The following is a 24,387-nucleotide window of genomic DNA, read 5'->3' as shown; positions in this document are numbered from 1 at the left end:
CGTTCAATTCCCAGCAACCACATGGTGGCTCACAGCCATCTATAATGTGATCTGGTGCCCTCTTCTGGCCTGTAGATGTACACACAGGAAGAGCATTGTATACACTTGCCTTCATCTATTCCCTCTTTTCCTCACATAGCAGCGGCTGCCGAATCCACAGACCGAAGTCCTAGGCCCACCTCCGCACCAGCCATTGCTCAGAGTCAGGTCACAGAAGGGCCGGGCGTATCTGCCAAAAAAACACCAAAGGAAGCTGTGAAGGTTGAAGTGAAGAGGGAAGGAGAGCCTCCTGAGCCAGCTGAGCCCGAGCCCACAGAAGCGTGGAAGGTATGTCATCTCAGCTGCCTTAGACCAGGGCGTACGTTCCAACCCACAGATGTTTCAGAGCAACTGAATCTTGCAGGCTCCCGACAAAGTTGCTGTTTCTCACTGTTCCTGAAAGCAACCGCCTTTCATCAACTGCTTTTGTATATTTTTGTAGAATTTGATTTTTTAAATTATAGATATTGCCTAAAGTACATTTATATACCTATTTAAGTCTTTTCTGATTTTTTTTTTAAGGATTATTTTTAATTTTATGTGTATGAGTGTTTTGCTTGAACTTAATATATGTGCACCATGTCGTGCCCAGTGTCTGCAGAGGTCAGAAGAGGGCATCAGATCCTCGGGGACTGGAGTTAGAGGCAGTATGCTTCATGGTGTAGGTGCTGAGAACCAAAGCCGGGTATACTGCTGAGGCGTCTCTGCAGACCAGTTTTAAACAGCAGACGGCTAGATGTGAAGAAGATCTGTTGTGTAGGAGAAATGCTTCTGAGGTGATCATTCTGAGTTGAGCAAACCCGGAGTCACTGTGCTGTGTTTAAAAAAAAATCACATTAGTTAGCAAATCTCCCAAAATCATAACTGGACTAATCTTTTTTATATATATATATATATATATATATATATATATATATATATATATATATATATATTCAAGCTTTTAAATAACACTGACACAGACCTAGTTTAGGTTTGTTAAACTAGATGCAGGTCTCACTGTTATAAAGGGGCGACGAGGAATGGCCTTCATATGAACACTTTGTGTGAAGGCCTTAGGAAGTGCTTTCTCTTTTGTATAATGATTATCCTGCAGATCAGGCCCATTCTTATGGAGCCAAGTCAATATCTGATTAAGTGTAGAACAGTGGACAGCTATTTTTTTAAAAAAATAAATTATTTAATTACATTTTTATGTGCATTACTGTGAAGGTGTCAGATCCCTTGGAACTGGAGTTACAGACAGTTGTGAGCTGCCATACGGGTGCTAGGAACTGAACCCAGGTCCTTTGGAAGAGCAGACAGTGCTCTTAACCACTGAGCCATCTCCTGGCCCTGTTTTTTTAACTCTTAAATATGACACACAGGCTCTCTGTCTTTGAGTGAATTGCAGGGTGTTTGTATTTTTGTAACCGGCCTGGTGTCCACGACATTGGTCTTCAGGTTCTGTATGGCCTTTGAATACCTGCCTGGTTTTTAGTGTTGGAATATATCAGCTAGCAACTTTTGACTGTCCTTTTTAAATATTGATAAAGTATCAGGCTATTGGAGTTGTCAAGGGGTCTTCCTGAATGGCCAAGTCACCTCTGATCTTTTGCTATCTCATCAGTTTTCCTTTTGTCCATAAAACATGCAAGTACTTCAAAAATAGGTTCCCTCTGCCCTTCAAGCTTTGGCAGAGTGAAATGGGGTTTGCACATTTATTTCCCAGGCTGTACTTGAACACCTGCACTCAAGAAATCCTTCTGCCAGGCCAGGGGTGGTGCTCGCCTTCAATCTCACCAAAGAAATCTTCTGCTTTAGTCTTCCTAATAGCTGGGATATAGCAATGCACCACTGTTTGCTTCTTTTGGACCTCAATTCTTTTTTTTCTTCATTTAACTTTTTTTTATGTGCATTTGTGTTTGGTCTGTATGTATGTCTGTGTGAGGGAGTTGTGTGTGAGTTACAGACAGTTGTGAGGCCATATGGGTGCTGGGAATTGAACCCTGGTCCTCTGGAAGAGCAGACCATGGTCCTAATGGCTAAGCCATCTCTCCAGCCCCAAGGTGTGCTCCCCCCTCCCCCCACTTCCTCATTTTTATTTATGACAAATATTCCCAATATCTTCTGATCAAAAGTTCTTGGAGACAATTCCATCATCTTTAGCCAAACGGAAAATAGAATCATCTGACTCACCCATCCTGCGAATGGCCCCGCAGATAGCATGGGTTTTAAACTTGCCATTAAACCGGCCTATGACCCTGTCAACCTCAGCACTTTCATCTGGTTGGATGTGTTGTCCTTGGCACCAACTCGCTGTGTCGTTCGTTCTCTCTCTCTCTCTCTTTCTTTCTCTCTCTCTCTTTCTCTTTCTGTGTGTGTGTGTGTGTGTGTGTGTGTGTTTCTCTTTCTCTGTCTCTGTCTGTCTGTCTCTCTTTCTCTTGCTGCTAGATTACTAAGAACCCAAAAGACGTTATTGAACCTAAGCTTTATGAAATAATTTAAGACTAGTATTTGCAGAGTATACATAGTTCTATCAAGACATTACATTTGTTTTAAGTTAGCCATGGTGGCACATGTCTGTAATTCCAGATCTTGGGAGACAGTTGGAGGACAGCTCAAGCTACCTAATGAAACTCTGTCTCAAAAACAGACAAACAAACAAGCCAGAAACTGAAACATTATCTTTTTCTTTAATACTTAAGAAAAGTTAAGCTCAGACAAGTGAATGAACTTGTTTACCGGGATCCAGAGAGAGGCGACCCAATTGTTAATTATGTCGTAGTAAAAAGTGTCATGGTTGGCTGTGCATGTATGTTTGGCAGTATTGCAAAGTCTGGTCTTAGCTAATGGTTTTTATATTCAACCTAGAGAAAATAGCACAGTGACACTGCTCTCCAGAGCAATGCTGCTTTGTGCGAGTTAAAAGAATATGTCAAGATCACAAGTTGATGAGGTTCTGTAAAAAATGAGTCATAATAACAGAACTGATTTAACCCTTAGACAATTCAGTTTCTAAATTTGAAATAAACAGTGCTTTGTGCAGTACTCACTCTGCTGTGTTTCCTTGTCACAACCAGAGTTTTAAATAATTACTCCAGTTTCCGAGTATAAGGTGGTTATTTCTAGCTGCATCCCAAAGATACACAGGCATCCTTAGGATAGTATTCCTCTGCTGCTACTAAGGATAAATCTTGTCCGTCTGCCAAGACGGTTTCCTAGAGAGGAAACTGCAATGCTGGCTGTTGCAGTTGAGGCGGAAGTAGTTTGTTGCATGTGTTAGTTACAATTTGCATGTAATTTATTTTGATGTTCTCTTTTTCAGTAAATGGAAGAGTAAAACTATCTCCTTAAGTGTATTGATCAACTGATCAACTAACAGAATCTTTTGTATTTACGGGTTTGGTGTCTTATGTGCTTTATTACATGTGCTTTAAACCACAAAAAAAATATCTTATTTCTATCATGTATATTACACATCTATAGCTTTATTTGTAAATCTGTTCTCAAATATGGTTTAAAGTACCCCTGAGGTGGAGGGCTCGATTCAGTGCCTAGAGTGTTTGCCTGTGTTCAGATCCTCAGAACCCTCAGTAGCATTTGTGTCTATAATCTCAACACACATCCCTACTGGGAGAAGGGAGGCAGAATCAGGAAAGTGGAGCATGAACCTCAGTCAGCAAGAGAGACCCTGTCTTAAACAAGGTAGAAAGTAAAGACTGACACCTGAGATTGTCTTCTGGCCTCCACACAAGTGCCACGATGTATACACACATGCATATGCACGTGTGCAAGCGCACACGCGCGCGCGCACACACACTCACGCTCACCCACTCATTAAAATACTTCCAGGTCATAAACAAGAGCATATAGCTTAGCATTAGGCCTAGATTCTTGCTTTTGTGAGTAGCTTTTTTTTTTTTTTAATAAATAAGTATTAAAATGCTTTTGCATTAATAGAATGACTAACTCAGTTGTCTTTTGATAGTTTGGCTATCCATATTACTTCTTCAGCCTTGAAACTGTCCTGATGAACTAACAGGTGGCACTGGGAGTGAAACCTTCCCTGTTGTGTGGTGATCCTTTCTCAGTATATTTTACGCCCAGCTTCATGAAGCAGCTTAACTATTCATGGAAGCCTGCTAACCTAAAATGTTTTGCTATTTTATTTCTTAAATGTAGGTGGAACAAACCCACACCGAGGTCACAGTACCTACCTCAAATGGTGACCAAACACAGGTTTGTGCCAACAGGCCACTTGTTTCTTTCCTCTTCCCCCCCTCAGTTTTTAACTCTCCCCCATTCCCTTTTCCTAAAATACATAAAAGATTCAGACAAACTTCAATGAGCCAATATTTTATCTTTTTTTCCCCCCCTTTACTGAACTGTGGCAAAACAGAAGCTTGCAGGAAAAACTGAAGATCTGATCAGAATGAGGAAGGTTAGCCATTTTTCACTTTCACACAACTGTGCCGCCATTTCACCCGTGCTGATTACAGTGTGTTAAAGAGACAGTGGTCCGGCCTTTGATTTTTTTTTTTTTTTTTTTTTTTTTTCTTTATCAGAAATTACTCCGAGAGAGCCGTTGTGTGGGGAACCTTCAAGCAGTGTAGCTGTCATGCGTATCTACACACACATATACGCACGCAAAGAAGGCAGAACTTTAGACTATTCAGGGGCAGGCTTTATCCAGGTATAGGGAAATACCTTAGTAAAATGCAGTGGTGAAGGAGGGCCAGACCTGTCTTCCGTGTTCAGGCTGTACGAGAACTTTCCCGATGGCATCATTAGCATTTATCACAAAAGCCATCATGGCAGCGACTTCCAGCATCAACAGTAGGAGTTCAACTGCTGCGTGGTGTTTCCCAACCTCAGAATGGGATGAGCCAGTTCTCACGGGGTAACCTTGTTAGCTGAATGAATACGGAACACTGCAGAGAGTCAGATATCGCAGTTTAAAACTCCCCAAAAAGCTAAGTGTTGTTGTTGTTGTTGTTTGTTTGTTTGTTTGTTTTTACAGCATTTCTCCACTCTATGGGACATAGTGTTTAAACATTTTTAGAGCTAAATGTTATCTTAGGGTTAATAGCCTGATACTTCAATTTCAAAAACAAATATAAAATATCTTATTGCGTTAGAAGATATGAAGCCAGGAGCACTGTCTATTTAAACGTCATCATCACAGCTTTCCATCGTTTGCAGACAATGTCATCCATCCCCTTATGGTACCCGTGCTCTCTGTGTGTCCTTGTGGTTCCGTGACCATCTCATGTTGGCACATGCTGCACTGCAGACATTTACTTTTAATTGTTTTTGTTTGTTTGTTCGTTTGCCAATTTGCAGTTTGTTTTCCTGCAAGAACAACATTTTAATTTTTTTATGCTTCTGTTTTCCCCTCTTTCATTTTCACAGAAAAAGAGAGAGAGACTAGATGGTGAAAACATTTATATCAGACATAGCAATTTAATGTTGGAGGTTTGTATGAACTTGAAAGCACATTTCAGTTGGCTGCCTGGGACCTTCTGTGTTCTTCGCTGACCCCCTTTTCTCTGTTCTGTGCTGCGTTTGGTTCTGCATGCCCACTGCATGAGAGACTTTTAGGTTTAAAAGCTTTTGCATGTTGGTAAACATGATTGGTAAGCAGTCATCTCTCCGAACTTTAATTTTTCATCTCTCATGCTACCTAGAAAAATATATGATTGGAGCTGTCTCTCCCACACATGGTCCTGCTGTTTTACCCCCTTTCAGAACGTTTAAACATCGTTGCTAAATGTTTCTTGAATTTTCCAAGAGTATAAACTCTTAAATGTCTCAAGAAACAAATTTGCACTTTTTTTTTCCCTCTCTGAACTGAGAAGAGTGTCAAGCAAGAGGGAAAGTGGTCATAGCTCACGTGGGCTTCTGCCTTGGAGATAGCAAAGGTTACCGAAGAAAGGTTGGAAGGACACGGAAGAAGTGAGCCTAAGCATTCGAGGGGCTGTTATTGCAGGCGGAACCGTAAAGTAAGCTTCTGAGGAGGTTTCACAGTTTCAAGATGAAAACACTGAAGCCAGGGAAGCTACGTCATTTCTCCCTGGCCGCAGAGCGGGTTAAGCTGGCGTTGTTATTATTATTATTATTATTATTATTATTATTATTATTATTATTATTATTATTTAGATCAGTTTTCTTCGCAGAAAGAGTAACGTACAGGAGGCCTAAGGTCCTTTTCCCATCACATTCACTTTCACCTCAATTCGTATACTTTACGTAGTCTGGAGTCCACATTGGATATGAAATGTAAAACCAATTTGGAGATTAAAGAAACTCCAAGGGAGAAATTTAAAGAAATTGTGATTATTCACTATGGAAGAAGTTGAGACGAGTGTAGTTTATACATCAGGGAAACTCCTATCTAGAAGTTGAAGGCTACATTATATAACAACTCAAAGCAGAACCGAAAGACTTGAGTGTAAACTCTTGTACCAGGGATCTAACTTTCCTGTGAAGGAAAAAAAAAACAAAAAAAAAACAACGTGGTTTCTGCTTGCAGGGTGGGGAAATGATGGGGAGAGAAATAAAGATGAGTGAAGAGCGATGCCATGGCTACAGGCAATTAGAAAGCTGTAGGAGAGAAACATGGCGCTTTGCTATAGGGCAGCTCCTCGGAGGCTGGCAAGGTCTCTGGGAAGTTAGCGTTGTCAGCACTCTTCTCACCTTGGCCTCCCGAATGTGGGCATTGCAGGTGCATGCCGCTGTATTCGGCGTGACAGCGTTTAACTGAGACCTGAAAGAAGAGCCATGTATTAAATGTCTCCAATGTGAAGTTGGAAGAAACTTTAAAAATTAGGTTTCAGCCGCGTGTGGTGGCGCACGCCTTTAATCCCAGCACTCGGGAGGCAGAGGCAGGCGGATCGCTGTGAGTTCGAGGCCAGCCTGGTCTACAAAGTGAGTCCAGGATGGCCAAGGCTACACAGAGAAACCCTGTCTCGAAAAACAACAACAACAACAACCAAAAAAAAAGTAGGCTTCCAGCCAGGCATGGTAGTATGTCTTTAATCTCCGCACTTTGGAGGCTGAGCCAGGAAGATCAGGGGATCAGAGTCATTCTCAGCTCTATATTTTAAGGCCAGTCTGGACTACATGAGATCTAGTCTTAGTATGTGTGCATACACATATACATTTTTTCTCATTAATATATGCCTGTAAGGATTATTTAATATTTCATTTTTTAAAATATCTGCTATATAAAGTACCTTAATACAAATAATAAAAATTATGGGTGACCTTCACTAATTGTATACCGAATGATGGCACAATGCCAAGTGCTTTATACATTTATCTCCTATAACATAAAATTCCTAAGCCCAGACTCATCTCTGTCTTAGCCCATATCTGAGACCTGAGTCCTTTTGTCTTTGGAGACTAGGGAGGACAGGGCATGTCTAGTAATCACCCCTTCTCAGGGAAACATCTCCCGACTCCAAATACTCCCCAAACCTGCTGTGCCAATCATATATTTGTCATTGGTTCCACGAGGTGTGTTGTGGCTTCTGAAACTCACAAAATTACTGTGTCATGCTGTGTTTTCCTCTGTGGCATTATAATGAGAGGGGATTTCTGAATGAGTGTGTGTGTTTGAAATTTAAAACTACTAACTGCCGTTTGAGAACATTTTACATTTAACCAAGTGTTTGGTTTTATTGCTGCTAAAATCATAAGATTTTACTAATTACTAATCTGAACATAACCTGACATAATTTGACCAATATTTCTTAGTTATTATAAAAAGTGCCCCCAAGGAAGTTATCTCAAGTTATCTGTCGCTCTGGCAGTTTTTTTTTTTTTTTAAAGCATCCCTTCTCTTATCACACCCCCACTAATGCTTTGTTCTGGCACAAATAAGGTCGAGTTCATTTTTAGATCTACCGCCTCCTCCTCCATCTCCCAGAGAGAACCTGTAGCAAATGTCTGTGACAAATTCTATTTGGAACAGGTCCCTTTGAGATCTTAATTTTATTCTGTACCCCCACAGGTTTCCAATAAAACCAGCTGAGAAGGATGGAGAAAGCTCCCTCAGAAGCTACCACTTTTATTGCAAAATGTATTTTTCTTAGGTTCCAAACCAATCAAAAGTGAGGCAAGGAGAGTTACAAATCAGCTGGCTCAGCTCAGGCTAGGTGGGAGCTGTGTTTAGCACAGCATCTCCTGGGCATTTTTGTTTTGTTTTGTTTTCACTTTTAATCATCTCAAATGTGTTAGGTTGTTCTTGGCCCAAGCAGATCTGAAAGCCAGGAGCTGGGTCACACATAGACTCTCATATGCCTGCCCAGTTTCTGTTGCTCAGCCTGAGACTGAGTCTTGAGCTTATCCACACTTTCCTTCAGCTCGTAGCAGTACTTTCCTTGCTTTCAGCTGTGACACAGGCGTTTCCCCTGAGAGGCTCATGTCCCTAAGATACGTACACTCACATTTCATCTCAGTAAGCAAGAGGTGCTCTCTTCGTATGGAAAGTTTCAGTTACCTTTTGGAGTTACTTTTCTTTGTTCTCAAATACACATGGGTCAGTCTGGCAAAAGTAGAAAGCAGCCCCAGGGTTCAGATATCACATGAGGCCCTGGGTTTTTCTATTGGTTTTTTGTTTTGTTTTGTTTTTGTTTTTTTCTTCCTTGATAACAAATTGGAGAAAGTTTTATTTAGTTAAAATCTTTCTTGCCTGCAAGGAAACAAAACAAAGCAAAACAAAGAAAAATAAAAACCTAAAGCAACAACAAAGCTCATAAACACATTTTGATCCCGAAAAAGTGCCATTTTGTTTTGTTTTTATTTTTGTTTTCCAAAATGAAATTATTTCCCACAATGCCAAAAATAGATGAATCCCAAAATTCACACAGCTTGCTGGGGGAATCTATTTAGTATCATGCTCTTCTTAGATACAGTGCTGCCCTGATGGGACATAAACACAAGATTGTTTTATAGCTGCAAGCTCCAGCTACTGTAACATGAAACTCAAACTTTTGAAGGTATTATTTTTTTTTTAATGTGTGTGTATTGTTAGACAAAGAGCATTTGAGTCTTTGTCTTCAGGTTAAATTTATCAGACTCCTTTTGGTCTGATTATCTATGTAAAAAAAAATAATAATTGTGCTTTTTTTTTTTTTTTAATAAAAAAACTCTAGTGATGGGCACACGCCTTTAATCCCGGCACTCAGGAGGCAGAGGCAGGAGGATCTCTGCGAGGTCAAGGCCAGCCTGGTCTACAAAGAGAGTTCCAGGACAGCTAGGGCAGATAAATCCTGTCTCAAACAGAACCCCCCAAAAATCTGAATATGTCTTAGCCTACGTTTTATTAGCCTTAGTTTTGGTCACCTCTCCTTAAATTATTACCTTGACCTGCTTTTCATCTACCTCTAATTGCCCAATATTCAAAGTGCTTAATTATTTTAAATTATCAAGGAGAGATTTGAGATTTAAGATTTGAAATTTGAGACTCCATTAGAAGTCCTTGTGGGTGTTGCTGGTGATCAAAGCCAGGGCTGTGCTTGTGCTAACAAACGCTGTATCACTGAGCCTCAAGCCCTAGTAAGGCCCTATTTTGAATTATATTAAGAGAAATGAAACTGGAAACCGTAATGTTTTTATATTGTAGGGAAAGTACTAAAAAGAGGAAGAAATAACATTATGGGGGTGAGGGGTTGGCTCAGTTGTAAAGTGTGAGGACCTGAGTTCAATCCTTAGAGCCTATTTAAAGGTGGCAGGGGTGGCGATGCATGCTTGCTTACAATCCCAGAGTTTGGGAAGTGAACATGGCGTGATGCATGCGTGATGCATGCTTTTAATCTCAGAGCTTGGGAAATGAACATGAGGAGATGCATGCTTACAATCCCAGAGCTTGGGAAGCGAACATGGGAGCATCCCTGGAACTTGGTGGCCAGCCAACCTCACCCACTGTAAGCTCCAGGCCAATGAGAGACCCTACTTCAAAAAGTGGACAGTGTTTCAGTCCTCAGAGGGATATCTCAGGCTGTCCTTTGGCCTGACTTGGACATGCACACATACAAAGACATGAGTAATTTAAAAAAAAAAAATCTTTAAAGCTTTTTTTTTTTTTTTAAAGCTGTAGTAGCAATTAACTTTGGAAGCTGGAAATAGCGAGTTTAGTAATAAATTCTTGACTCAAAATAGGTCTTAATAATATAGAAGCAAGCCGGGAGTGGTGGCCCACGCCTTTAATCCCAACACTCAAGAGGCAGAGGCAGGCGGATCACTGTGAGTTTGAGGCCAGCCTGGTTTACAAAGAGTTCCAGGACAGCCAGGGCTACACAGAGAAACCCTGTCTCGAATAACAAAAAAAAAAAAAAAAAAAGAGAGAGAGAGAGAGAGAAGGAAAAATATTATGGCGTTCAGAGAGGAACTCTGCAGCGTTGCAGCTTACCAAGGACAGCAGCTAGTATCACCAAGTCCGACATTCGTCAGTTTCCCTATTGTTATCTCCATCCTGTCTGAGCTGAGCCTAAGTCAGCTCTCATCAAGCTGAGGGCAATGGAATTGTGGGGTTAATTTCTCGGGATGAGGAGGTGGAGATCTGATTTTGCATCCTTTGTGGAAGAGGAGACACAATTAAGAAGCAAACTCTTCATGGGCAGTTTAACTGCAAGAGCTATGGGCCTGTGATGCTTCACTGCTTCCAAGTATGGCACTTTGTTAAGGGGAAAAAAAAAGAGGCAAATAAATATACAGTGTTGTATATTTACAATTCAAATGCACACTACAGGCCAGTCACGTCTGTCCTGGATGTGGTGTTTCCTGCCAGTGCCCAGTCTCTGATGGGTTGCCTTTGGTGTGGTTTTTGTCTCAACTATTTATTGTTTTGTGTTTTTTTGTCCTTTCAACTGTAGGATTTAGACAAGAGTCAAGAAGAGATCAAAAAGCACCATGCCAGCATCAGCGAGCTGAAAAAGAACTTTATGGAATCGGTACCCGAGCCACGGCCTAGCGAGTGGGACAAGCGCTTATCCACACAGTCACCCTTCCGGACTCTCAGCATCAACGGGCAAGTCCCTACCGGAGACGGAGTGAGTACTTTGTCCACGTGACCGTGGGGCTGAATGCTATAGGTATTTTAGTCATGTATGTTGATAGTCTATATCTGAAAGTTTAGGGCTGAAATTTGGCTTTGATGCCTTCGCAGTCTGTTGCCGCTATAAAACGTTAGTAGTCAAACACCCCCTCATTGTTTACGCAGCCCAGTTCAGTGGCAGGAGTCCTCTAGGCTCTGAGAAATGCTCAGAGCTGCCTGCTTCTGGCTAGTTTGTGTCTATAAACTGACTTCATGCCAGTAGAGCTTTGTTTATGTTCAAAATGTGCCTAGAGAGTTTGCTAAACTTAGTAAGGTCACAATTGGAAGGGAGTATATTTAAAAAAAAAAAAAAGCAACTTTATTTGAATATTTGTACAACTTAGAAATGCCTGGAATGGTTGCTAACAGTTATATAAGAGACGAGAGAGGCCCTGAAGCCAGAGAGTGCAGAATGCTCAATTTCAGAAAAACAATTGACGATTTATCTTGCATGACATCACCCCTTCAGCCAGCTATTTTATGAGACGTTACGATCAGAAGAGAGCAGAGACACCTTTCAGAGTCCGTTCTGTTATTGTTACCATTTCCTACTTTGGAACCCCTACCCCCAGAATAAATAAAGGTAGTATCTTGTCTAATTTACATCTAAAAGTCTCTCTCTTTAGCCGGTATGCCCTCTGTATAAATAAATGATCACCGGAACTTAATGACTGATGGAATATTTTGTAACTGTGTGTTTACCTTACCCCCGCCCCCAACCATAGCAGTTCTAGCTGAGAAAGGCAAAGCAATATCCCCAATAAAAAACCTGAGATTATCAGGCACACACCTATAGTGCCACTCCTTGTGGGGGCTGAGGCAGAAGGATTGCCTGAATATGGGATTTTGAAGCAGGACTGGATAACATAGTGAAAATCTTTCTCAAAACAAAACAAAAATTGGGTTTAAATTTTTTTCAAGAGTCTTGGTAAACTATCCAGTTATGATTTATTACTTAGTTTCTGGAACTGCAGACGTGGATAAAAATTCTTCTGAGAAAACCTTTTGTGTTTTTCAAATTTGGGTTAAAACTAGTTGACAGCTTCACAAGTGAGGCAGGAGGGAACCTCAGCAACAGGCTGCTCAATAGTTAGAGGGTGGTAGGAGAGAGTCAGTTGTCCCCACACGTTGTCCTCTCAGACCCCGTTCCCAAACGTACATGCACGTTAGTTTTGCATTCTAAGTCTATAAAGTATATACTTTGAACTTGGAAAATAACCTCTCTTTCTGGATAAGACCATCACTCTGAAAGGCAGGGAATTCATTTTATGTGTCCTCAGAAATAAGACTCATAAAGGTCCAAGGATAGTTGTGGTTTAAATTGACTGAGAGGGTCTGGCCAACCAAAGCATAATAAATGCTCTGAACAAGCCATTTGTCTTGTTGGGCCCTGTTTATAGATGAGATAATCTTAGCTGTCCCTGCTTACTCTGGCTTGTTGCTATCTCATCTGTTAATACACACCCCCCTTATAAACTGTAACTGCATATTTTTCTAGAAGTTCTGTTTTGGGACTCTGAAGGTAGCTTGAACTTGATGCTGTCTTGGATGGTGTTAGGTACATTTGTATTGGTCTCCATTTGCAGAAAGTAGGTTATTTATTCGAATAGAACTCATCCTAGGGCTGGTTTGGGGATGGCAGTGCCATCTTTTAAACTGTAGAGAAATGACTTCTTCTAAACTCAAGTTGATCCGTGAGAGATGCTCAAATAATTTTTGCTTTACACACACACACACACACACACACACACACTCACTCACTCACTCATACTCAGAATGAATGATAAGATAAGTAACTATACCATCTTAGTCTTTTGTACCGGCACAGTTCCACTTTTTGGCATGTCTTTTTATGATCAAGCTAATGTGTTTGTTCCCTGGGAATAACTCTCCTACCTTTGGCAGCATTGTTTGTTGCATTTTCAAGGCAGCTGAACTTTATATAATTTGTGTATGACCAGGTGAAGAAAACTTCTACCCTCCCCTCGGAAAGAAAGGTTGGTGGGCCAGAGGTAAAGCCGTTGCTATGACTGTGCTGCTCACTCAGAACTTGCTCCTGTCATGGCACTAAGCAGAGAACCCCAGAACTCAACCACCGCGGCTGAGTAGTTTTTTTTTTTTTTTCTTTTGGCTGTACCAGTAAACCCGCACCCACAGCCCTTTGGCCCTAACACATCACATTCCCACTGCTGCGGCATCTGCAGTACTCAATTTGCTTATTTCTGCGCATGGCTGGTTGAAAAAGCTGCATGAAGATGTTACTATGTACTCAGAGAGAAAATTAATTTAATTATACCCTATTCTTTTTATGTTGTCTTTCTTCTCCCACCTTATTTTCATTTAAAAATCATTATAATTTTGCATCCTGTCTTCTCCTTTTATTCTTTTTGCTGACCAGTCCCCTGGCTACTTTCTCCCTGACACATATCACTTAGGGGTGTGCAAAGAGCCGGTGTTCAGCTTCCAGACCGACCAGAGAAGGCTAGCTCAACTAAGAGAACTCAGAGCCAAGTTTTTCCTTTCGTAGATACCGTCTGCCTTGACTATGGAGAGCAGAATACAGAGACGCAGGGGGGAAGCGTTCCTGAAAAGCTATCAGAAGCAGTTACTAAGTGTACAAACCTCCATGATGCTCATTCGTCTTCTAGTCAGGAATCCCTGGCTGTGCAGTTGTGGAGGTCTTGTAGGGGTACAGTTTCTTTTCTTGTCTTTCATTATCACCACCCCCACTCCAGGGTAGACCCCGGAGGCACATTATAAATTTTATAATTTTGTTCTGACTTTGCAGTCTTTACTACTTCTGTTTCCCTAGGCAAAATCTAATTTCTCATACTGAGCTACTGCAGTTAAGTCTTTTGAAGAGACATGAGAGTTGCTCTTTACATTCTGCCATTCTATTTGTTAGTAAAAGTGACGTTATTCAAGACAAGCAGAATGCTTCCCTGTTGACGTTGCCTGATCCATTGATGATTGGCAGCATCAAAGGAATTAAAAATGACCTGGAATCCATATGTGAAAAATGTTTTTATGCATGAATAGGCTCAATAAGAAAAAGAAAAGAAAGAAAAAAAAGAAAAAGAAAGAGAAAAAGATAGAATGAAGGGAAGCCAGTGATTGCTTGAACTTTCAAGTGTTCCAGTTATTCAAAACATTACATTTTAATTTAATTACATAGTTAAACCTGCAGGGATATAGAAACTGTTAGGTAAATTGCCAAAGTAAAGAGAAGCTTAAAAAAAACTCACGAGGGTCCAAAAGATCTTTCCACACCTTTGCACATCCCCAAGTATCACTTCTAAGCATTTTCCATCTGTCATTTTGTTCATCTTTCTCTGTCTTTCTTGGTCCTCTACTGTGAAAGCAGACACAGGAGCGTGCTCTGTTAGTACAGGGTGAAGAGAGAGTTAAAAGGCCAGAGAGATCCACTGAAAGAACCTTGCCCCAGCAAGAAAATGAAGAGCTCCCTCCCAAGGTCTCTATTCCAATCCCTGAGGAACACAAGGCTCTCAGAAAGTGCCAGCTCTACCCTAGTACTTTCCCATCTCCTCGTATTCCTTTCATGATGTCTTTCCTCCTGGTCCTTGCACTGGCTGTTTGGTGGTTGATCTTTCTGTGATTGGAAAACAGGGTGCTCATCTGACACATCAAGACTAAAACCACTGAACTATGTCTATGGCTTCAAACGTGCAATTGCCTACGTCATGCCTCCAGTCTTGGTCATTCACTGTACTAGGGACCTCTTGGGGTCCTTTTTCCTGTCATTAATAAAATGTGAATTTTTGCAAAGTACACATTGTGAGGAAAAAGGAGTAGCAATGGATTGTCCAAGCTATCGTTTCTGCCCCAAAGTTAACACATTTAGGCAAGTGAGATTGAGGTTCATGGCAGGTGGTACTCAGCTCAAAGTATGCTGTGTGCTCTTACTGTTGACCATTGCTATGTCCTCCTCTTCAGCGTCTCACTTGGACTGGGACACTCTGAAAAATCTGAGGGACGATTTCCCCAATCTTCTTAGCCATTTGTGTGGCATGGGCTCTGTAGTTTAAGAAGAAATTCAACTTCCCAACCTTTCGAAAGCCTTAAAATGATAGTTTAATTCAAAAATCCATAACCACTCCTTTTCTTAGAGTGTTAAATCAGTACATACAAAGGCCTTTTCTGGAAGGGGCTTTGACACCTGTGGCCTTTTTGTGAGTGTTTATGAGCTGTATGGGATAGACAACTTTATCCTGTCTGGTGTGTAGAAGAATCATGTAGAGGTTAAATGCTGTCTTTTCATACATAGAGAGTTGATTTAGTTTAGGGAAATGGTGCTGGTGTCCCTTGGCCTCTGGCCAGGGCTGAATATTTTAGACTACCTACCTTTAAAAGTCCTGGAGAACAGATTAACTCAAGATCTGTATGTAAACACACTTTTCTCTTAGTTAAAATATTTTATTTCCTTATGGCATAAGTAACTATTGCTAGAAGCAATATTTTAGCTGTTAAAATAAGCTGCAAAGATACTTTGTTTCCTTGTACTTCGGACCGTCCTCACACTGGTGTTGCAGGCAATTGTTTCTAATCATTAGCCTTGGAGCTAAGCTGTTACTGTGACATGTGTCCTGTCTGCTCGCTGATCATGAGGCGAGCACACCCTCCTCAGAGCACCACTTGGATTCCTACACCTTAAACACTATTAACCTTGCATGATGTCGCTTGCTTTCTACGGCATTTGAACACATCGATCTGGATGAGTTATTAACTTTCTCAAATACTTTTTTGGACTCTGAGTTAGTAGGATCATCGCGTTGAGACTATTTTGTCTGATATTACTTCTTAGTGCTTTTTGGTCAATGGAATTTCTGAAGGTGGTTTGAAAAGATGGAAGGGGAGGGAGAAACAGTAAAACTAAGATTTTTTTTTTTGTTGTTCTTTGGTGTTCACTAGTATTGATCTGTTGTCTTGACAGATATGATTATCTAATATTTACTGAAAACTGCTATGGTGTACTCTGTCATTATTGGACTTAAAAAAAAAAAAACTGGAAAAAGAAGCAAGGACCAGGTTAGATTTAAAAAAAAAAAAAAAATCTGGATCTATATGGTTTATGTTACAAGTTATGTCTATTTATAACAGATATTTTGTAAATGCACATATTTACTGATCACTGGTAAGAAAAGAGGAATTGCAAAGCCACCTGAATACTGCAGAACTGCTTTGCAAGGCAAAAGGTGATAATCCTACATATGTCCTTTGTCTGTGAGACAGATGTAGATTTCCTTAATGAGATAACAAATGAAACTAGCATTGGTTATGTTATTGTAAGTCTTTGTCTTTTTTTTTTTTTTTTAAGAATTAAAAGAAAAATACCCTTAAAATTTTATCAGTACTTTTGTAACTTTCAAATTACATTTCCTATTGTTCCAGTTTTCATCATTGTACACGACTTTTTATTAATTATTGTAAACATCACCTTGAATTTTGTTTCCTTTTATATTGGAATTACTTCAAATCCATTAAAGGTTTAGTGTGAGCCAACGGTGCTGTTTAGTGTTCTGATGTGTAGCAAAAATCTTCAAGGATCTTTGCTGACAAGAAAGCCATTAGTAAAGCTGCTGACAGGCGGGTGCCAAGTCCTTATACTGAACAGAGCTGACGAACATGGCCTCAAAAGATAACGTGTCATGGTTCTCAGAGGACAGACATTGGCTGCCCCAGCCCTGTATGATCTCAAGCTAATGCTGCCAATATTTGTAACAAGAAGCTTCAAACAGCATTTCTTAGTTTCCCCCACTTTACTCCATCCTCAGTACCTTGAGCATCCCAGTAACTGGGCATCACTTTACCCTTCGCCAGCTTCTTAGTGCAGAGCCATAGGTAATTTGGACCAAGGCTGTAGATAACAGACCTGTGTCTTGTTTTCCCCGTGAATCATTTCCAGAGTGACTTGAGGAGGTCACTTAACTTTTTGGTACCCATATTTCTACCTAGTACCTTACAGACAAATCTACCTCATGAGGACAGTGAATCTGCAGCATGTCTCAGGGAGTAATGATGGTTCGGTCCTTGGTCTCCGAGGGTCTAGGAAGATAGAATTCGAGGAAAAGGCAGACACACACGAACCTCTTGAGATTCTTGTTTCTGGAAGAAGCAAACAGCCATGTTTATTGTTGTCTGTTCCTGCTTGGTATTTGACCAAGCACTTAAAACTAGTAAGGTTTAAAAAAATGCCTTGCCAAATGTACCCGGCTCTTAATAAATCCAGATGGTATTCTTTGAGCAGAGCATACTTGGAATTAACCTAACTTCTATTTTAGACTTTTTTTTCCCTTTAGCTGTTTGCTTATTGCTAGCATTTGTAGCATTTCTAATATGAAGTAGATTCCATTTGCAAGTTTTACAACTTTGTTTACATTGCTGGTAAGATCTTCAATGAGGGCACTGGCTGTTGATCAAGGGTAGACTGTGGTCACCTCTGGATCTGTCCTGCTGTCATCAAAGAACCCAGGGGCTTCTTAAGTCTCTTCTGTAGTGGTTTCTATGATAAGCCCACAGGGCAATACACTGTCAAGACTCGGTTACTTTTAGAGGTTGTCACCAATAAGAATGCATGCTTACACTTCACCTAGTGGTCGCTTTTTAGAAAAGACAAAACCAGAATGAATTATTGTCTCACTGTTGCTCCCTCGAGGGTTTTGACTAAAGATCGGAGGAACTCTGCAGAGCTGCCCTGTTTCCCTCTTACACTCCACATGTGATAAAATCCTGAGCTTTGAGTGTTCTCCGCATAGGAACGTCACTTTTTTATTACACCCTAACTACCCTCTCCCCGTTGATCTTGACAGCAGAACTGGAGATGATCCCTTCAGTTCTGCACTGTCTGCTCTGTGAGATTCCTTCAGAGAGATGCCTCCTCTACGCTGCTCTACAGTGTCGCTGAGTTTGCTCTCCTGGCTGTCGCTGTCACTTCTCACACCTTACGAGATGCGCTAGCTCCCAAGATGGATGATAGAAGCTGGAGTTTTGTTGGACAGCTGAGAGTCTGTATCAGTAACTCTCAGATTATTAGGTCAGGGCATTTCTCCACCGTGTTACCTCTCAATCTTGAGTGCAGGAATTGTAAAGAGTTCTTTGAGTTAGGTGTGGTTGAACAGAACTGGTAATGCTCACGTTCGGGACACTGAGGCAGGATAGCCAGTTGAGGCCAGACTAGATCACATTATGAGAACTTGTTTCAGAAAAGAAAGAGAAAGAAATCTCTGGCCTCTACATGATGGTTCTTGTCAAGGTTAAAGGCAGCTATCTTGTGGCGTTAATCTTAGTTCTTACCCTTTGAGGTCTGGTGTCTGTATCGGAGGTGAGCCCTCAGTTCATCTTTGTTTGCCGTCTGTTACCTTCATGTCCCAGGTCCCACCTTGCCTTGTATATAACGATCAATTTGTTAACTAAATTACTAGTAACAAATGGTAATGGATAAGCTCTAACTTTTACATGGACTGTCTTGTATTGAGATAAATTTGATTACCATATGCCTAATCGGCATGTGCAGGCAGCCTAGAAAGCCTGGGCAGAGCCCAGACGCCATGCCTTTTCCTGCTAATGGTCTGTAGTCCCTGCTTTACTTAAAGGTCCTCAAGCCGGATGCCAATGTCAGTTTCTCTTCTTAACATCTTATAACTTGGTTTAGTTATCCTTTACCGTAGCTAATAATCAACTATTTTCACTAGAGAATAATAGATCACCAAGACTGTTGTATGTGTTCATATGTATAAACTCATCTTAATCTGACATCAGCCTGATAAATTTTTCTTGCATTTTATATGCTGTAAAACCAAAAACTATCAAGCTGTCACAAGTTTTGTACCTTAGGCAGATGAGTGGCTGGCAAGGCTTCCCTAAAGAGTGGCACTGGAAGATGTCAAAGGCCGTGTGGCCTCACCACTGCTCAGTGCTCCTACAGCAGAGTGAGAGCTGCAGGCAAGCGAGTCAGTGCGACTGCATACCAGTCGCACTTTACTGGACACGCAAATTTGATTTTTGTACAATTTTTATGCCACTAAATATTTTCCATACCCATTTAAAAACAATCTATTCTTAGCTCATGACCATACAAAAACAAAGATAGATTGGAATTTGGCCTGTGGGGACTAGTTTTTGGAGCTCTCTTACAGAGCAGAAAGCTAATTGGTTGCTTTGGGGGGGGGCGGGGATACTGTTTTGTTTATGGCTAGAAACTGGAAATTGGCATCAAGTTCATCTTCCCTGGAACATGAAGTCCCATAATGCCACGGTGCCCTTGTCTTTATTCGTCTTCTGAAGTGCTCTGTGTTGGCTGTGGTCTCAACAAACTTGCTGACATCTACCCACTTTGTTTTCTTCAGGTTTATAGGATCTGTCTCAGTTTTCCCATAGGGAATAAAGAAATAGAAATTCCCAAATAACACCTTCTCTTTAAACAGATTCTAGAATTAAGTAATAAGTATGGTTTAAAGAGGGGGGAGGGGAGCTGGAGAGATGGCTCAGCGCTTTAGAGTGCTTGCTACTCTTCCAGAGAACCTGAGTTCACTTCTCAGCATGCATGTTAAGTGGCTCACACCTGCTTGTAACTGCAGCTCTAGGAGGGATCCGGTGCCTCAGGCCTCTGCAAGCACCTGCACTCGTGTGCACCTACCAGTCCCACACATACACATGTATGTAATTTAAAAGAAACCTTTTTTTTTTTTTTTTTTTTGTGAGATGGGTGTTACTTGACATAAATTTAAGATTAGGCATTTGAGGGACATGTTTGCTTTTCTTGTTGTGACTGTCAAAATGAAAAGACTTCACTGATGAGAAGTCCCTGATTCAGTCTGTTGGTGGTAAGTTAGCAGAAAATAATGTGATTCTGAAAATGTCTTTGCTCTGTGCGTTTGGCCTTAGGTAACTGCTTGTTGGGAGTGTCTCTTAATAAGCCTCAAGCCTCTTTCCCTTCAGTTTACTTGTCCAGTGCCCTTTGGCTCTTATACTTAACTTAAATAATGTTTACCCATTAGCACTTTGGCGTGGTACTAAGCCCAAGGAAACCTGCTACAGAATTTCTCTTTAGAGACATTTTCTTTGATATTTTCCTCACATTAGTTGCTTTGTTAATATATAGATTTATGATGAATGGTTCTCAGTGCACATCAGCTTCTAGTTAGTAGTAATTGTTAAGAAGTTAGAGCTGGGGTTACTGGACACAGGCAGACCCAAAAGAGATGGGAGGCAGAGGGGGAGCCTGTGTTTCTGCCGATCGGCTCAAGATGCCTGCCTAGAAAATACTGTCTGTGCCCAGTAATTGCCTTTTGCTTAGTCCTGATACAGAGGCATCTATCTGCATGTGTTCAACCCTCAAAATATTGTTTTAATCAGCTTTGTATTTGTTTGATTTATTTGTGTCAAATTTTAAAAGTAATTTTTTTTCTAACCAATTTAACCAGTTACAGTAACATATAATTGTCACATTTTTATTATGCTGGTTTGCCTTTTGTGTGTGTGTGTGTGTTTTAAAGAACACCGAATAAATTAGTAGTTATTAACCATCCAGTATTGCCACTCTAATCAAATTGAAGATTAAAGAGTGGAGTGGGTGTGAATATGTGGGCGTGGAGAGAGCTTATTCTTGTAATATGGTATTGTCACTGTCTTCACCTTGGGTAAACCCTCTCTTCATGTCACAGCACTAGATTTTATTATATTTTTCTGTTGATGGCTTAAAGCACCAAGCATCCACACTTGGAAGTGGTCTGTTTACCAGCTCAAGATATATACCTGTGGTTATATCACAGTAATAGAAAAGTGCCGATGTGTTTCTCTGAGCCATATTCCTTTTCAGAATTTGTTGAAAACGTTAGCAGCACAGAAAGCCATTTTCATTACTGCAGAATTTTCTTACGTGGAGAAGAGGTATGGCTAGTTAGTTACTGAAACTAATTTTGTGTTGCATTTAGTTCTGGGGGAATCAAGATGCTGTTTCCTAGACACCAAGTTGAGGTACAATTTTTAAATTTTTGTTTTTAAGACTTTAATCAAGCCAGGAGTGGTGGTACAAATCTGTAACCCCAACACTTGGGAGGTGGAGGCAGGAGGATAAAGAATCTAAGGTCAGCTTTGTCTACGTAATGAGGTCAAGGCCCATGTGAGCCTCTGTCTCTTAAAAAAAAAGGGGGGGGGTGGGATTTAAGAAACTTGTGGAAGCGAGGTTTCTGTGAAGTTTTGCTAACAAATTTAATGTTGTTCTGTCACAAATGACCAGAATTTTTGTGCCAGCTTGTGGTTCCCTTTCCTCTCCTCCATTGCTCTGTCCGACCTTTCACAGCGTAAGGAAGTAAAACTGTGGGGAGGTTTCTGCTCTCTCTGCCACCACTGTGTTCCGCATAACCTTTAACGTTTGCTTAAGCACTCTGACTTCTGCAGATCTGCTCAGGGGTGAGATGCTCATGTGATCTGAGGAGTCCTTGCGGGTGAGTGCAGTGCAAAGGCAAAATTTTCTATTACCTAAAATAGTTAAAATTTTGCATCAGGCATGGTTTTGGAAGCTGTTTGCTTTTACAGTCACCTACTCGGGGATAATCTAATAGCAGTACCATTTAGAAAGCCATAAGGACTCTGTTTGGGGCCGCAGAGGCTAGCTCAGAATCATGCCTAGCATGTGCGAGCTGCTGGGCTTGATCCCAAGCACAAAAAAAGAAAGAAAGAAAGAAAGAAAGAAAGAAAGAAAGAAAGAAAGAAAGAAAGAAATCAAAACTATCTGAAGGATCAGTGTTATCGACAAGCCTCACTGCCTTCATCAGAAAAGAAAGGCCGCTGCGTTGTGTGTTCTTATCCTGAAAACAATTTTATCAAGTCTAGTAAAATAACAGTTTGGTGAAATGTTTGCCCCAACGAGCTCTTTTACCCAGCTATAAGCTCTGTATACTAGAAAGCAGCAGTGACCCTTGGACCCGAATGAGTCTCATGGGCTCCTGTGAGCCCTGGAGATATTTCCAACATACAGACTTTTTAAAAGATGGGGAAGATATGACCAAGGGGGAAAGGATAACGAAGGCGAGTGCATGCATGGTTAAAAGGATTTAAACCGGCTCCTTCCAGGCACGTGTGACTCTGTTGTTAGTTTATCCCCATCTGCAGGGTCCCTTTGAAAGCTGCTCCCGGCTTGAGTTTTAAAGTTGTGGGAGCTACCGTTTACAAGCTTTTGGGGGTGGGGACCAGGGATGTTTTCCTTTTCAGTAAATTCTGTCCTTCGTGTGTTTCCTTTTTTGGCTGAAGAATGGGCTACTGCTGCTTGCCTTGTCGTCTTTAGTGCTGTGTGCACACGGCTCTTACCACGTCTGATTTATCCTTTATTGCGAGTGCCCATTTGAAAGCGATTTTGAAAGAAAATGTTGTTATTTTGTTAATTACCAGGTCGATATTCCTACTGGTTATTTATACAGTCAAGGCAAACGCTGATATTTATAGTTTCTCAAAATACGAAAGAGATTATAAATATTTACCATGTGAATGTATAGTGACATATGTTGGATTCTTAAAGCCTTTTCCTGAGGCAGCTAAAGCCATTCTTTTCCTGAGACATGGAACCTTGCCATGTTTTTGTTAAAAGAGAAAAATGTAGAAACGGAGCACTCGCAGTTAACTGATGTTATCAGCATTGGGCTCTGCGTTCTTTAGCGTGCATGCTGCAGACCTTCTGGGACTATTGCAATGCTGATGATGTGTGTGACTGTAATGTTTATTGTTTGCTTTAGTTAAGGACCAGGAGCTGAACTCTTTGGCCGGGTGACTTCCTTCTGTGCTTAGCAAGATAACCTCAGTTCCTGCCGGTTCTGTGGGCCCTTGCAATGCAGTGCAGTGCAGTTCTTACTGGGTTTGCAAGTCAAGGGTAATGTGCCCCGGTCCTACTGTCACTTTTGTCACTCCCTTGTCTTATTAAACTTGCTTTTAGGGCTGGGGAGATGGCTCAATGGTGAGACGCTTGCTGTGCAAGCATGGAACTTGAGCTTGGATACCCAATGCCCACAGGAAAAGCGGGCATGGCAGTGTGTACCTGTAACCCTGGGGCTTTGGGGTGGGCAGAAAAAGGAAGGTCCTACAATAGCCAGCTCTAGGTTCAGTGAGGGTCCCTGCCACGAGAGACAACATGGAGAGCAACTGACCGAGACATTTAAGCCAACCTTTGGACTCCAGGTGCACGAACAGGTTACTATACCTGCACATAGACACACACACACACACACACACACACACACACACACACACACACACACACACACAACTTTAAATCAGTATACAACTTAAAAAAAAAAAAACCAACAGAGGGGCTGGAGAGATGAGAGGTTAAGAGCACTGACTGCTCTTCCAGAGGTCCTGAGTTCAGTTCCCAGCAACCACATGGTGGCTCATAACCATCTATAATGAGATCTGGGGCCCTCTTCTGGCCTACAGACATACATGCATGCAGAGCATTATGTAGATAATAAATAAATGAGTAAGGGGGCTGGAGAGATGGCTCAGAGGTCAAGAGCACTGGCTGTTCTTCCAAAGGTCCTGAGTTCAATTCCCAGCAACCACATGGTGGCTCATAACCATCTATAATGAGATATGGTGCCCTTTTCTAGCATGCAGGTGCAACACTGTATACATAATAAATAAACAACTCTTTAAAAAATAAATGAATAAATCTTTTTTTTAAAGCCTAACAAATCCCCGATAAGTTTGGTGTGTCAACTTTTCTTGAGTTATTTGTGTTCCAACTAGCCACAAGCCACAGACAGACAGTATCACAGTTAATTGTGCTACAAAGTAACTACTTAAGCCAGTGTTTTATTTTATTTTATTTTTTTATACAAACTACAAGACAAAATGAAGAGAATGTGAAAGCCTCTGTTAGTTTTTTAGTAACCATGGCGGCGGGGGGGGGGGGGTTGTTACAAGGTGCTAAATCCAAGGCACTCTTGGGGGATATTAGTTTTAGAAAGCCAACTTTTGGGTAATTACAACATAGAAAGATACACTTTGAGGCTTAGAAACAGCAATGAGCTAATTATACTTTAAAGTGGTGGTAGATTCTGTGACTGATCCCTATTACCTGCTTTAATATTGAATATTTATATAAAAGTAGCCTTTTATAATAGCCCATGGAGCTGGAGAGATGGCTCAGTGGGTTAAGTGCCTGCCTGTGAGCATGACCTGGCTTTGGTCCTCAAGTGATTTACACCGATCGGTGGGCGTGGCAGCTCAGGAGCATCAGCAATCCCAGTGCTGCCACA

The 24,387-nt window shown here is 41.1% G+C and overlaps 1 protein-coding gene across 2 annotated transcripts in view; it reads left to right on the top strand.

Annotated features, from left to right (window-relative positions):
- The window catches only part of Epb41 (erythrocyte membrane protein band 4.1), an 87,694-nt gene that overhangs the window by 46,652 nt on the left and 16,655 nt on the right, over positions 1-24,387 (top strand). The window contains exons 12-16 of one of the 2 annotated variants that reach the window (XM_051170936.1): positions 140-327; positions 4,204-4,260; positions 4,421-4,462; positions 5,434-5,496; positions 10,899-11,075. In XM_051170936.1, coding sequence (XP_051026893.1) covers positions 140-327; positions 4,204-4,260; positions 4,421-4,462; positions 5,434-5,496; positions 10,899-11,075 — 527 coding nt within the window. Of the gene's footprint in view, positions 1-139; positions 328-4,203; positions 4,261-4,420; positions 4,463-5,433; positions 5,497-10,898; positions 11,076-13,080; positions 13,132-13,517; positions 14,001-24,387 lie in introns of those variants that run through there. The other variant, XM_051170935.1, reaches the window with a different exon arrangement.

The sequence above is a fragment of the Acomys russatus genome, chromosome 29 (genome assembly GCF_903995435.1).
Source record: "Acomys russatus chromosome 29, mAcoRus1.1, whole genome shotgun sequence".
NCBI classification, from domain to species: domain Eukaryota; kingdom Metazoa; phylum Chordata; class Mammalia; order Rodentia; family Muridae; genus Acomys; species Acomys russatus.
This window is presented reverse-complemented; position numbering and strand designations above follow the sequence as displayed.